We start from the raw sequence: 15,302 nt of genomic DNA on the forward strand, positions 1-15,302 counted from the left end.
TCTCTCATTCTCTCTCCCTCTCTTCTTTATCGTTCATCTAATATCCATTCCGCGCGACAAGTGGTAAGGATATCGGCGCCGATGAAGTGAGCTTCAAGAGCGACAACATCCGAGTACCACTGATAAAGAGAACGGCCATGCGATGCTTAACCACGAGAAACGCGGATCTGAGATCCGTCGCGATAACCCAACACCACTTGGGCGGAAATACGGCACGCGTCGAGAGCATCATCAGTTTCATATACTGCATCACGTAGCTGAAATTTTAAGGCTGCTAATTTCAAACCTCCTACGGAAAATATCATTGTTACATTCATCGTGATCATTATATTATCGTAATCGAATTCTTACGTAACATCGTTATCATCATCGTGTGTACGACGTGTACGAGTTTCCGATAGATAAATATATGTATTAACATTATGTGGCGCGTGTATTTTAGAAAATCGAACTAGCAGGGCTACCCTCTTTAGTAATGCATGTTGCGGATATCGACTGCTAAATAAATTATACACACACACACACACACACACACACCCACACACACGTGCACTCGCCCACGCATTCTCACACACACATACACACATACACTCTCGTCAAACTCAATAAATTCTTAATGTCATCATCTTTTCTCGCACTTAGCGCGTGAATCTTTAAACGGCGGTCTGCAAACGGCGGTGAGTTAATCACGGAGATCGATCGGTAAACGAATGCGAGGCGACTCTCAAAGCTCACGGGGGTACTCGAGCTTCGGTGAAAAGCGCGCGCGTTGGAAATTGGACGCTCTCTATAACGAGACCTCGAACGCGACAAAGTCTTTCGCGTCGTCGCCAGCGCCCGTGTATAATTAATTGGCACCAGGCCTGTCTAATTACTCCGCAACGTTGTCGTTGTCGTCGTCATCGTCGTCGTCGTCGTCGTCGCAATTGGCAATTCGCGGTTAATCCCGGCTCTGTCGCGGCGGCACAATGCGCTCTCGTCGCCGCCGCCGCCGCCGCCGCCGAAGGACGCGTCTCGCGCGTCGCATCGCATCGCTCTTGCGGCGAAACTCCCGCGGGCTATTTTCTGTTAAATGAGCGCGTATTTGCCAAACGTGCGTCGCATACCTCATTGTTCTAAAAGTACACGCGCGGCCAGATCGTCGCTCCGTCTTTGGCCGCGAGTGCGAAGGAAAGCACGTGCACGCGACGTAAAAATATCTCGCTGCGAGAAGGTTGAGAGAAACCGGGGCAAAAAATCCATTAGGCTTGTAATCACACGTAAGACGTATATTTACAATTGTAATTCTGATTTTTTTTTTCTTTTTCTTTATCCAAGAGTCTCGCGTTGCTCGATAAAATGTTGTAATATTGGGGGAGCACCACCCCCTGCCCTGCCCTGCCCTGCCATACTTTCCCCTGATAAATAGTAGACGAGCGAGCGTGTGCCCGTATGTTACTCGGCACGAAAAACGGAGAAAAATGAAGCGTGTCCTGAATGTAAATCTCTCGGGCTCGCGCGCAATGCGGCCATTGAAAAAATTATCCCTCGCAATTAAATTGCATTGGTCGTTGATACGCGCCGGCGATTACACTGCCGGCGTGAGTCGGCGATTACTGCACTGGCGCCTTCGAGTCATTTCCGCAACGATTACAAGGGACCCTTTCTTTTTTTTCCTTTTCACCAAGATCGTTGCCTCGGATATCGCACGTGAGTGTTTAATTTTCATGTAGTTGAGCTTAACTACTTGGTACGGCGGGTACAGGTACAATGGTTACTTTCTGTTTTCTGTTAGCAATTAAAAGGAAAAAAAAAAGTCATTACCAAGAATGAGAGATAAAAAAGGGTTGCACACTACCGCAGAGACGTAGCAGCACGAGAATGCCTTAGCTGAGTGTGTTTGTCGCACGGTGCAGTAAAGAATTAAAGAATAAGTCAATGGTACATCTGACAATATATGTACATGTGTGTAGGCAGGTGTCTTCTATTATATATATGATATACATAGTATTACATTGCGCATATGTATGTACGTATGTACGTGTATCTAATAAATAAAGTAATCATTATAATATTGCGGAGAGAGAGAAAAAGAGAGGGAGACGAAGAAGGGGGCAAGGGTGCGCGAATAAATGAAGAAGAATAATAGACGAGAAAATGAGAGGAGAGAAAGAAAAAGAGAGAAAAATAGAGAAAACGACATGTGTATACATGTGTCTGCTGTATTTTGCGAGGCAGCGTGTAATACGTGTATATATATACTTGGCATTATATTAAAGACTCAACGCGGATAAACATAATCGAAACAAGTCAAAAAGAGAAGATGAAACTCCATCAAATTATCTACCACACAACAGCGGGTGAGAGCGTTACTATATACTCTAATGGAATCTCATAATTACGCACAGCACGACGCTAAGTAGATGGAGGGAAAAATCGCGAGAAAGGGAGACATCAGACCGAATCCGCAGTCCGGACTGCTCTTTGCGGGAATGAGATTGCGTCGCGTCGGAACAAGAAAAACAGCTTTCTCTCGCGGAACAATTTAATATATGGAAATATAATTTTCACGAATAATTAAGTCAGACAGGCATTAAAATGGAAATTTATGGATTATTTTTGTTATTATTTAATTTCTACACAATTATATAGGTAAGTGCTTCGAGCGTTAAAATTTACTTCGTTTTGCGGCCCTCGTTGCAACGTTTTCTCTTCACGTGGATGCAGCTCATTGTGCACGGATTAATAAAGGCAACGGCGTACGTACAGTTAGATTATCTGCCGCATAATTAGCTATATTACGTTAGCGCGGGTTAGCATCGTATTCCTTTTATCGTCATTTCTTTTCATTCTCGTACAATGTAAATTTCGCGAGGATGCAGGAAACGCGTCTTCGCCATGCATTTGGTGTACAGCTGGTTCAATATCGGCTGTTGGCGAAGGCGGTAAAGAGAGCGCGCGTCGTGCTATTCGTAAGTCTCAACTCATTCATAGACATACAGAATAGATACTTGCTTAACGTAGAGAGAACATGACGGTAGGTGGAGATACAAAAGAGCCACGAGAGCGGGCCTCAAGAATACGCAACGGGTGTTTTGTTGCTTAGCGCGAGGAGTAGAAGAGAGACACAAAGAAGTAGATTGAAAAATGTGTCGTCTATACATCGTGAGAGATCAAAAAGGGCATTAGAAGGATTACTATACAGCGACTTAACAAGTAAATTAACGTAACGTGTATGTGTGTGTGTGTGTGTGTGTGTGTGTGTGTGTGTGTGTGTGTGTGTGTGTGTGTGTGTGTGTGTGTGTGTGTGTGTGTGTGTGTATGTGTGCGTGCACAGGCTGTCTCCCATCGGGGTCGAATTTTCCTCGACGAAATTTTTATCAAATGCGACTTATTCTCGTCGCTTTTCGAATGCGAACCAATCGAGAGGAAATCATTGAGGAGGCATAATCTAATCTCAAATTGAGTCTCAATTGCGGAGAGAAAACAAAATTTGTTTGTTCGTTAAAACCTATTTTTATCAAGGGGCAAAAAGACCGGTAATTTTCCCCATGCGCTACATCGCGACGAAAACGCAAGGTCCAAATTTGCTGAAGAAAATTACGTCGTCGGGCTATCCAGCAGGTAGCGATGGGATCCCCCTGTGATGTATATCGTGACTTCGGTAATGTGATTCGCTATACACCTCCGCAGCGCACGCGGCATTCGACGCGCGTGGCCGAGAAACGCGTTGACAACGCGTGTCGTCGTGCGTTACGTCGACGTATGCCAACAACAACAGCCTCCTTTTAGCCAGGGTACATATGCGCCGCTGACTAGACTTGTGATACGTGGTAACGAAACACCCAGCATTAGATATAATTGTATTGTATTACTTTGTGTACAGTATAATATATATATAATAAAAAAGGCACATGTGTGTGTCTGTGATCACGTTGGGGCGTTGCATTCTTCTTTTTTTCAACTTACCATAGTAACGTCATCTATTTTTGAGATACTTCGAACAAATATGTTGACGCGGACAACCGCGGGCCCATCTAACATGGCAAACAGAACAAACAAAATTAATCAATCGCTGAGCAGCAGTCAGATACATCGAGGTAGATACATGTGTGCGTGTGTGTGGTATGATGAGATTCATAGGTCCCCTTCTTAACCACCTGCGATTGACGATGAGAGATTGTGAGATGTGCTTAATGTACCTTACACACATATTTGAGACGTCGTTTGTTTTTTTTTTGTTTTTTTTTTTAAATATCTCTTGTGAAACTTTTAAGATTCGCCACTTTTGCTCGACAGTCTCGTTTATCTGTCCAGCTGATCTTCCAACTGTCGTCGCTCAACCCTTTATTTTCGATTTATCCGTCGCCGTCTCCTTGTCTGCCCCTGTTCGCCACACACGTTCGAACGAATCGAAATCGAATTTAACGCCCAACGGGCGTTCCGAGGCGCGTTTATCATCGTTAAATGTAAAACGCCGCTTCCCCGATATAGGGAAAACGTTTAACCGTGATCTTAAAAAGGCGGCAGTAAACCTTCGCGCCTCTCGAGTGTAAAGCAACGTTTTAGTAACCATTTCGTAATCGTTCTTCTTACGCTCCTGTGTAACATTCCTCAACGTAACGCGAAAGTGCATCGTCAGAAGCGATCGCTTTTCCGCTTCTAATTCATCCGATTAAATTGCGTTCAGTCCCCGCATAGCCAGCGATCTACGATCGTTCGCACGGAGGAACAATTCGTATTCAAGTAGTAGTAGATCGTGGAAAATCGCCCTTCGTTCTATACGTTTTCTTCCCTCCCGCTAGTACCACGTAGTGCCACGCAATCGAGTGGCTCACTGAGGAAATCGCCGTCGCGGAAATAATGCAGGACGGATTCGTGGAATAAGTATATCGGTCGCGATACCACGAAACGAATTTTCTCCCGTTATACAGCAGCCCCAGCTTGTTTACTCGCACGGTCGTCGGAACACTCGCGTGATCCCGCCAAATAATAGCCGGTGTCGAGGGAGATAATCGATACATCGTGGGACGAACGCGAATCGGTCGCGATAGGATCGGATCGGCGGAAGCACGTAAATAAATTGCGCGCGCCGTGGCATACAATCGGGTGGGCTTGAAATATGAAAGATCGGATAAGAGGAAACGCGATGAAAAATCGATGACGTTGTCGTGTATCCGGCGACGTGTGTGTGTGTGTGTGTGTGTGTGTGTGTGTGTGTGTGTGTGTGTGTGTGTGTGTGTGTGTGTGTGTGTGTGTGTGTGTGTGTGTGTGTGTGTGTGTGTGTGTGCCTCGTGGTAGACGTGGAAAAATTAAGCCGATCCCGAGGACGACTCGCGCGCGGATCCGTCAAAGCGCCGCGTCTCACGCATGCGGTATATTCGCAGAAACGGATTTCGCCTCATTTTTTTTCTCCAACCCCAAAAATTCCCCGCAGCATAAAAATCTCGGAAAAACTCTCTGCACAGAACGAGCACGCGGAACGAAATACACCTCTCGTCGAGAGACGGAGGTAGAACCGATGAAAATATTCATGCCGCAAGGGACAGCTGGAAACTTCGTTTGCTTGAACGGCGTTTCGATCGTCGTCTTTCTCTCTCTCTCTCTCTTTCTCTCTCTCACCTTTTCTTTTTCTTTTGCAAACGCGCGAAACAAGGGAAGAAAAAAATTAACGCGCGCGCGCACCACACATGTGAATAAAAATGGAAAAGGAAAAAGATATCTATGGGAGAAAGAGGTTCGTCGCAACGGATTTCTTTGCTCGGAACGGCAGAAACTTGAAGTAGTGTGCCGTTATACGACCGCCCCTGTTGTTTGCGCGTTATTATCGAATGAAATTTCCATGTCGCCATCACGGTCCGATTAGCGTCAAAGCGGGACGACGACCGTTGAATGCGCTTACGCAACAAAAAATGCGAGTGCAACGCGGTCGCGCCTCGAAGACGCATTGTTGTTCGGTCGGGTGGCAAACGCGAACTCCCGTGTGTTGACGACAACGCGTTCGACGCCTTCGCGTGTCCATCGTCACCCAAGTTACGCGACGTTCGACGATATTAGAAATTGACGCCGCGCGAAAACGTGGGAGAAGTGCGCGGGCGCGGACGGATTCTACATACGGAACGTCGGAAGTAGCACGCAATTTGCCAGTGGAGATATTTCAATCGGTTGACAATTGATTTATTTCCCAGGTGGACGCGAAGGTGTCCTTTCGATTTCTAAATTATTCTGGGAAACGGTGCGCAGCCTCCGCGGAGAGGAGCTATTCTCATCTCGCCGTATCGCGTTTCGAAACGCTCCCGTTTGAGATTCTGTACTCTCGTTAAGGTTTAGAATGTCGAAATTATTCACAAGGATTAGGTGACAAGTCGACCGTCTTTCTAATTTCAATCCGCGCGTCTCATCCCTACATCGACCCTAAACTAATCTCATGGAGATCGGATTGCGTCTTATTCCAATCAGACCTGTACGTGTGGACTATCAGCGAGACAGCCGGCGGGCAATCGACAGCTATCGGAAGAGCGATTAGCAGCTCGCGGCGATGATCGTCATTATCAGTGGTTTAACCGCGTTTAAACGCTGGCGAACGTCGGTGTCAGCATCAGCACACGTTCGGTCGCGACGCGGACGCGTTCTCTCGTTATGTCACCGCCGTCATCATGGGGAGATCTAACTCGCTGTCCGTAGCAGCATAAACGTGCCAGCCGTATCGTCCTGAGCCATACAGAGTGTTTGCGTACCATTCCGCCCTACATGAACCAGGACAAGACGTCGGACACGCAGTGCTCGTCGTCGTCGTCGTCATCGTCATCGTCATTGTCGATATCTTCTCGGCCTATTTTTAAATCCTTAGTCTCATCACGCGCAAAGCAGATGTTACGAATATCCGACCTCCTCTTTTCAAAAGCACAAAAGCTGCTTCAAGTTCAAGGCGTCTTTGCACTCGAGTTCTCAGCCGCGGAACAAAAATGAACAGTTGTTTAAAAAAAAAATGTATATTCTGACCAGGAAGATATTATTTTTGACATTCATAAAATCGAATCGCGTATGATCATCGACGCGGGTGACAAATACTTATGTTATTTCTACTCGGATCTCCCTAAATAATTTAAGAGTTTATTAATTAGTACGAAGACGTCGAGTTATCAGAGAGTAAAAAAAGATAAGATTTGTTATCTACAAAGTCAAAAGATGTATGTAATCCAATTCACCATTGTCAAAATATAACTACAATTATATAAAATAATGTAATCTGTCTACTTTTGTGACATATAATATTAATTAGTCGCACGAGATTTCCGCTAGACTTTCATCATTGTACAAACTTTCCTTTAGTTATCACCTGCGAAAGTATCGAACGGTGTATCAATACTCGCGTTGCTGGATAGACGAGAGAAGTCCAAGTTTCGAAACCCAGGTAGAATTTAAACTCGCCAAGTTTTCGTGATAAATTCTCTCTTGTCGAAAAGCAATTGGCATAAAGTGGATCGACTCGCTTCTACTTTGACCGTAAGCAATGTGTTCTTTGTGCGAGAAATAAACGGGAATATACAGCTTTCCGTTGCACACAGAGTACAACGCTGACATTTGAAATTTAATTATTTACGTCATGTGCAGGGAACATTTGCGAATTTTCGTAAGAAAACGCACACACACAATCGGTCGATCTGACATTTAGAACAGATACAATTTCACCGCGCCATTTATTCAAATTTATTGATATACATATATCGAGAGAAATATATATATATATATATATAAGAAAAGTCTATTATTTTTAGAGAAGTTCGGACACCGTAGAGTAAATAATGTTCCCCCTTCGAATCCTATCGATGATCGCCGTAAAAATTAAAGTCAAGCGTTTCGCTGTGTCCCGGTGTATGTGTGTGCGGTACTCCAGACCGATCGATCGTCCCTTCGTGAAATCGCTCTTTGATCTGGCGAGCGCTGCTCGCGGCGTGCTTTTACACGAGAAGAGGTCGAACACGAAAAGGCCTTCCTGACGGTAAACCTAGCACGTTCGGGAACGAACGAGAGTGCCGGAACGCACTCCGATGTAACTTCTCGACGTGCATTTCCGTGCGGCCCGAGCGGCCACGGTGGTACGTGTAATCTCGTTACCCATTGTGAAACACAAGTTTCACTCTGCACTCCCTTTTCCTCCCTCCCTCTCTCCCTCTCTCTCTCTCTCTCTCTCTCTCTCTCTCTCTCTCTCTCTCTTTCTCTTTCGACATAGGGTGAGCAACGGGCCGGCCGATCGTCCCTTCGCGAAATCGCGCTGAGCGTCCCACTGCGAGCATTGCGAGTTTTCCAAACAACGCAAGAGCCTGACGGATGTCTAAGGGACATCCCCATGTAACCTCTGTGTTTTTTCTCCTTCTTCTCTCTCTCTCTTTCTCTCTCCTTGTCTCTCTCGTCTTGAAGAAAGAATCTTCGCGGAGAGAGATGCGTCGGGCTTTTCGCGTTTCGCGTGTCAAACTCGGAACTCGATACAGCTCGCCTCGCCTCGCAATAACGAGGGCGGCTGAGAGAAATAAGATTACTTTTGGGACGGGACGCCCCACCGGTGGCGTTACTTAGATTGAGACACGCGGCACGGTTAAAGATCAACGCGCCGAGCGACTGTTACCGAGTGACCGCAAAAAAGAAAGGGGGAAAAAAACGACTAACGACCTGTGGTCGGTACGTCGGAGGCTCGCGAGGTCCGAGCGCAATCGTACCCTCGACTCTCCGTCCGCCGTCCGCACCCCTGGCAAACCCGATTCGGGTATTATTGGTCTTTCGTTCGGCCACACCTCGTTCGTCCAATGGTCCGTCAAATGCGACGTAACTAACATACGCAAAATGTATATAAGCTGGAATGCCACATGCCTGCGTCTATACTATAGAGTGCTAGAATTTCTGGGGTGGTGAGGTTTCTCGGGCGCTTTGGTCAAAGGTAGTGGTGGTGATGTGGTGGTGGTAGCGGTGGTCGGTCCGTGTGGATGTGGTGTTCCCTCGAGAAGAGGCTGCTAGCAACGGTGGTGGCTAGCAACGAGGCGAGGCGAGGCGAGGCGAGGCGAGGCGAGGCGAAAGGGCAATAGGAGGCTAAAAGAGCATGGGTGAAGGAGGACAAGATGCTGTTGCTGCTGCTGACCAGTACTCTGCTATGTTGCTGTGTTGCTGTCTCTACTATGTTGCGTGTGTTGTTGCTACCGCTTTTGCCAGCCTGCCTGGTCTCTCTGAGGAAGTATCGAGAAAGTCTCGTCGTCGTCGTCATCTCCGTCCTCCGGTGGATGCTGGATTTTCCGTTCTCCTTTCCTCTCTGACTTTGTTCTTTCTTTCGCACATACACACACGCACGCAAACGCACACACGAACACACACCTTTCTGACTTCGAAACTTTCAAGACCGCCTAAACCTACTTTTGCGCCTACTGCGTTTTTGCAAAGTGACAGAGACAAAATAAAGAAAGGGGGTTAATCGCGTCGGCAAGAGAAGAAACGGCGAGTTGCGGCCAGTTGCGGTTTCAAAAGGCTTTGTCTTATTGTGTTTTATTAGCGTTTATATATATACTTACCATCTTGATGTCACTAATTGTCGCAATGCTTCGCACAAACAGGTTTACCCGGACAATGGCCGGCCCATCTAAGGGCAAAAACAATACAGCTCCCTTTTAGTGAGTCAGCATTTCTGGTGGCTTACATACTCTACTGGAATGTGCCCGACATTCTTTTTCTTTTTCGTTTTTTTTTTTTTTTTTACCGCGCTTGTCGGCTACTACTTAAGCGGAATTCCACCGAGTCTCGATGCGACTCAGAGTCGCTGTGTTCGAAGGACAGACAGGCGCGCGGAATGATCGAGAGTGAGTCGAATCAGTTACGTCGTCTCGAACCCAATTGAGATCCGAGTCACGCGGTCACTGTCAATATCGAGGGATGGCCGCTTCTATAGGCGCTCGCTTCAACCCTCCTATTTTCCTCGAGGACCGGCTGGTGGGATTAGCACGGGGGTCACGTATTTGGGATGACACCTCAAGAATTTAAGATACGAAAAAAAAAACCGCGGAGTCATGGAAGAAGATTGGCGCGAGGCGTACAGCGATTTGTAAAAACCGCTGAAAACGGGAAGAGAAACTATTCTGGAGGGGAAACTCCTCCCCTTCCTCCCTGGAAAAGGCATTGGGAAGGCAGCAGCTCCGTCGTCGAGGAAAATTGCGTAGAGGTCCTTTTCCTGTCGTCACCTAATTACGACACGATAACAAATTGCGGGATCGTGACTCACGTGAATTACATACCTGAGCACGGCTCTCGCGTGCGGACTTTAATCCGGATAGCAGTATTTAAATATCTCAATCGATTCACGTATCTCACGACATACATCTCGCGATAAAGAATTTGTTTTCTAGTTTGCCTCTCGTGCGCGACAGCTCGCTGTGAGAAGTGCGATGTGCACGTACTGTCAGGTAAACCTTGGATTGTGAGATATACGTGTTGTCTATAGCGTTATGTGCCGAGCTAATTTTCATTCTATTTAATACACACGAAAAACGCGTGCGATCCAGTGCGATCATTATGCGTATAGGAATTCCAAGAGATTCGCGAACATTGCGAAACTGGTGAGGTCGCGAAGCGTTCTTAGCGTTTCTTTTCTTTTGCCCGGTATCCTTTAGCTGTTGGTTGTCACAGTGCGACTAAATTTGTCCGTGCGAAATAATAAAGTCTGCGTGCCGAAGGTGGTACGCGTGCGTTTCGCAAAATGACCAAGATCACGGAATGCAATGATGATTATCGGTTGACTTTGGCTGCACGCGACCTTTACCTTCTTTCCCATTACCTCTCTCGTCTATTATCTCGACGATATCTCGCTCAATTTCGCGTCTAGTGCCGTCATTCCCCTTGGTCCACGTGGCGGGTGTCCAACGCGAAATCCGGTCGCGGCCTGCCAAATCCGGCCGCGGATAAATCCCATAACTGCATCGGACGGCGTGCCGATCGCGAGCCAGGGACTCCAGCCAAATCGATGCTGCGTGTATGTTTATCTATTTCTCTCTCATTCACTCCTTTCTCTCTCTCTCTCTCTCTCTCTCTCTCTCTCTCTCTCTCTCTCTCTCTCTCGCATCCACGTGACTCTCTTTCGTTATGTGCATGTGTTAACACCTGTTCCAACAGGCAGCCAAACGCCTCACCCTTAACTTTCAATCGTAGAACAACGATCGAGTGCAAACACAAACGTGTGTAAATATATAACATATATACGCGCTGTTATCGCGTTTCTATCGATCTGATTTTTATTTGACTAACGCGTCCCGCCCTCACGCGCACTTCTTATACCCTTCCCTCTTGTTTAAACGAAAGTACTCGAAAGCTATCTTGCCACTCTACGCGATCAACGCTACAAAAAGACTAATTTAAAGTCACAAAATATGCAATGCAAAAGTCGGACAAAAATAAATAAATAAAAAAGCGCCTCTCCGTTTAAAAAGCAATATACATGTGCCCCGTTTAATTTAGTTAGTAATTTAATTAATGTACTAAAATTGCCCCAAATGTTCCGCACGGTGAAGAGTTAATTGACAAATAACGTATGTAGAAATAAACTTTTAACACGACTTTATGTAAAAGTTTCCATTCAATCACCGAGCAACATGAACCCTTGATGACTCGTTAAGGATGATATTCAATCTTCATTCATTATTTTAACCCCGATGCAAAATTTCATTTGTACACAACAATATTCGCCTCTGTTTCCTCGACATTTCATCCATTTCATGCATTCATATGCGCTTGATTGGCGTATCTAGACCAGCTTTATATGGATCTGATTGAAAAGACGAATTCCTTCACTTCCACCACGCAGCGCGAACTTAACCGTGTGACAGACTGGCGTGATTAATTACCTAGTAGTTCATAATTCGGCAACAAAATCCCCCGCTATTCTACTAGCGTTCACGCTCACGTGTATTTCCCATCTTTTCGACCTCCACTATTCCAGTTATGAATCTTCTTCAAGTCACTTATGCTCGTTACCGCCGCATACGGTAGTTAGTATTCAGCCTAGATTTGCGGACCGTTTTACAGACGGAAAAGGCAAGTCGCGTGTATAAGATATAGCTAATTCGCAACCACAAAGGATATAGGTATGTGAATAGCGTAATGTTCTCTCTAATGCGGAGATGCGCCATTGTGCCCGCCCCAGACTAGAGATCCTCTCTCAAACGGCAAATGACATTTAATAACAACATTCTCCCGCTACGCATCTTTGTTTGCTCGGTTTAATTTTCGTTAGGCGAGCCAAGAGTACATTACCTTTTTGGCGCGGTCGCAGAAATACGTCAGCAGGGAGTCTAATCGAAGTAATATTTTATGATTTATCTCTTTGGAACGAGTTTCGCGTACCAAACATTCCATTTACTCGCATTACGTGGCGAGATTCTTTGACTGAGAGATGATAATAATAATTCATCGAGATAATAATTCTCTTGTTAAAAAACAATTCAGAAAAACTTGGCGTTTTAATTCCAAAACAAATTTTGTTAAGGGAATCAACTCGAGCTCTATTAATATAATTTAAATAAGTAAATCTCGGATAGTTTTGTATAACGTAATATTTTGTTTTTCCCGAAAATAAAGCGAAAATAAATTTATTTTCTCGGAAGAGAAAATTCAAATCTTTTAAATCAATTACCCTCGCGTGATTATGAGACCAGGAGAGTATGTAAAATGCCGCCGCGCGTAATTATTCCTCTTTTTTTTTTACTTGCCCACGCAATCAGTAAATTTCTGTCCGCCCTTGCTGCAAATAAATCAGGCACCGCGGATATAATTAATGCAAGACATCGGGCGAAAGATTGAACGACAACAGTTCATCAAGATTGTAATATAAATCGACTGCACTCCGGCGGACAATGTGAACGTAAATAGTGCGTTTGATTGATATTGGAATCACGTCATTCATTACGCCGTTGCATATTGCAGCATGTTTTAATTGTAGGCCGAGCGTAAATATAAATTCTGCAGACCCATGAATTACGGATCTACCGTGGTTGCCTACTAGCGCTACCATAGTTTTATGGAAATGCATAATTTTCGGACGACCTATATTCATTTCTTCAGCTAAACTGTCAACTTTGGCATTAACACGACATCAACATGCGCTTTACTACGTATGAATGAGTGTATGTAATATTCAGTTTTAAATATTAACAAAAATCGCAGATATACCTTTTTGTGTATTTTGCACAGCAGCTTTCTTAACGCTAAAAAACTGTAAAACTGCATGAGCTTTTTTTTGCTTGACAATATTAAACCAATATAATTCTGGTTTAATAATTTTGAGTTATAGTCACAACTCGAATATAATCCCATGTCGATGCATTAATAGGTACACGAGTGCACTTCAGAAAGATCGGGAAATTTATGTATGAAAATAATTGTAAAATTTGGATCTCGTCATTTGTTGATTTCAGGAATAAGAATGAAAAAATAGGTCAACTCGCTGCTGGCCGACAGAGCGAGGAAAATGGAAGGAGAATGACGAGAGTTTCGGGAAGTCCGCATGACGCCGGACTTGAACGCGTCATACGTGGCATACATCTACCGCTCTCGTGGTCGATTAACCCCGCACGACGTCATCGACGATAAACCGACCGTGATTACGGACGGGGCGAAATTACGAATGCGCGATCGATCGATCGAAGGACATACGACTATCACCAAATTACGCCCGGAGGGGCACGGGGATACTGGGACAGATACTCGACCGAGTATTAATACCCTCGCATCGCATCGCATCGCATCGTATCGCATCACATCGCATCGTATCGCATCGTATCGCATCACATCGCATCGTATCGTATCGTATCGTATCGTATCCAATCGCATCGCCTCGGGTGCGCAATCTTGAAACGATGTTCTTCCCCCAGCCGTCCAGAAGTGGCGGCCGGGGGAGAGAGAGAGCGCTATGAATTTCCAACCCTTCCATCGCATCCGGCGATAGCAAAAACTCACGAGCGAGCGCACACTCACGGCTGATACTCGAACGATAAAATTAACGAGCGTCGTTTACCCCCCGGAGGCACGCGATCCGACTTTTAAGCGCCGCTTCCAGTTGGGTGATAGGGTTTAGCCGAAAGCGAAATGCAGAGATCCCCGCGCGCCCCCCCGGAAGAGAGAGACTCGCGGGAAAAGCGGTTAAAGGACTCTTTATTATCGCGCGCGACACCCCTATAAACAGGTGATAAAGAAATTACATAAATCGCCGAGTTTCAAGGCGATACAGCAGGCGATACGCCTACCGGTAGGCATGCGACGCGTGCTTAGAGAGTATTCCGAGCGTATTCATTCGTTCGCCCTCTCGACTACGACACGTAATTGCGCTCGATTTACTTAATTCCTCACTTTTCACACCTACTCGTGCGAGTAGGCGGATATATTCCCCATCGTGATTTCAATTTTCCAAACTCGGCAACGTCGATCGCGTCGTCTCTGAAGACCCACGTAAATTATAACACCATGTATTCTCTCAAATTTGTCATCTGTAAATTGCTTTCTGTTTCGCGAAACAACAAATGGCATTGTGCTGAAGTGTTATTACGCTGTATTAACCAACCTTTCGACACCCACAAATAGATGTTGTGCGTTTATTCTATTTCGCAAAGTAAAATCACATCGCGAAAAGATAATTTAATACGACGGCGGGAAAAAACTTTACCGATGTCGCAACACGAAGTGTGTTGTAAACGATAATGCGAAACGATATAATGTGCCCCGCGGATTCTCTTCAATCATCAATCACGAACGATTTCGTAAGCTTGCTCTTAACTAATTCGAACGTAATAAACACACACGAGCGAACAATGTTTAATTAATTTGATCTAATTATCGTCGTACATGGCCGTAGAGTTCAAGAAACCAGTCAATTTTAAAACGCGACTGGATCAAACGGACGTGGTCGTTTTCCTCGTTGATACGAGGAGGTGTTTACGTTTCTCTACTTGACCTCGTTTAATTATCACGCCGAAAGTACTTTGAATTGCCTTCCCCGTTCGATCCGCTGACTGTAGAAATCTGCAGAAGTCGCGATACTGCCACAGTGCAGTTGACGATCGATTTCGACGAAATTTATCCGCGATTCGCTCGCCGCGTCGCGGGTCGAAATTACCATGTTGCAAAAAAAAAAGAGAAAAAAGGAAAATCTATATAGATATTTTTGCGCGTAATGTGGAGGAGACTGGAAGACGATTTGGAATTACGCGTCATTCCGCGGAACACGTCGCTCGAAAGTACTACCGAGGTGAATAGCGGTATCATTGTCGTGAGATAATCGCGTAAAGCGCTCTCGTTAT

General features: G+C 45.5%; 1 protein-coding gene across 12 annotated transcripts in view; it reads right to left on the reverse strand.

The window, feature by feature from the left end:
* LOC105831134 (glutamate-gated chloride channel) overlaps positions 1-15,302 on the reverse strand; it is a 41,030-nt gene that overhangs the window by 19,615 nt on the left and 6,113 nt on the right. For 5 of the 12 annotated variants that reach the window (XM_012671049.3, XM_036293712.1, XM_036293717.1 and 2 more), the window contains one exon: positions 3,949-4,016. The exons of 2 other annotated variants lie outside the window; for them this stretch is intronic. In XM_012671049.3, the coding sequence (XP_012526503.2) occupies positions 3,949-4,016 (68 nt within the window). Of the gene's footprint in view, positions 1-3,948; positions 4,019-9,536; positions 9,605-15,302 lie in introns of those variants that run through there. 5 more of the 12 variants (XM_012671050.3, XM_036293714.1, XM_036293719.1 and 2 more) reach the window with 4 other exon arrangements.

This window comes from Monomorium pharaonis, chromosome 11 (genome assembly GCF_013373865.1).
Source record: "Monomorium pharaonis isolate MP-MQ-018 chromosome 11, ASM1337386v2, whole genome shotgun sequence".
Lineage (NCBI taxonomy): Eukaryota > Metazoa > Arthropoda > Insecta > Hymenoptera > Formicidae > Monomorium > Monomorium pharaonis.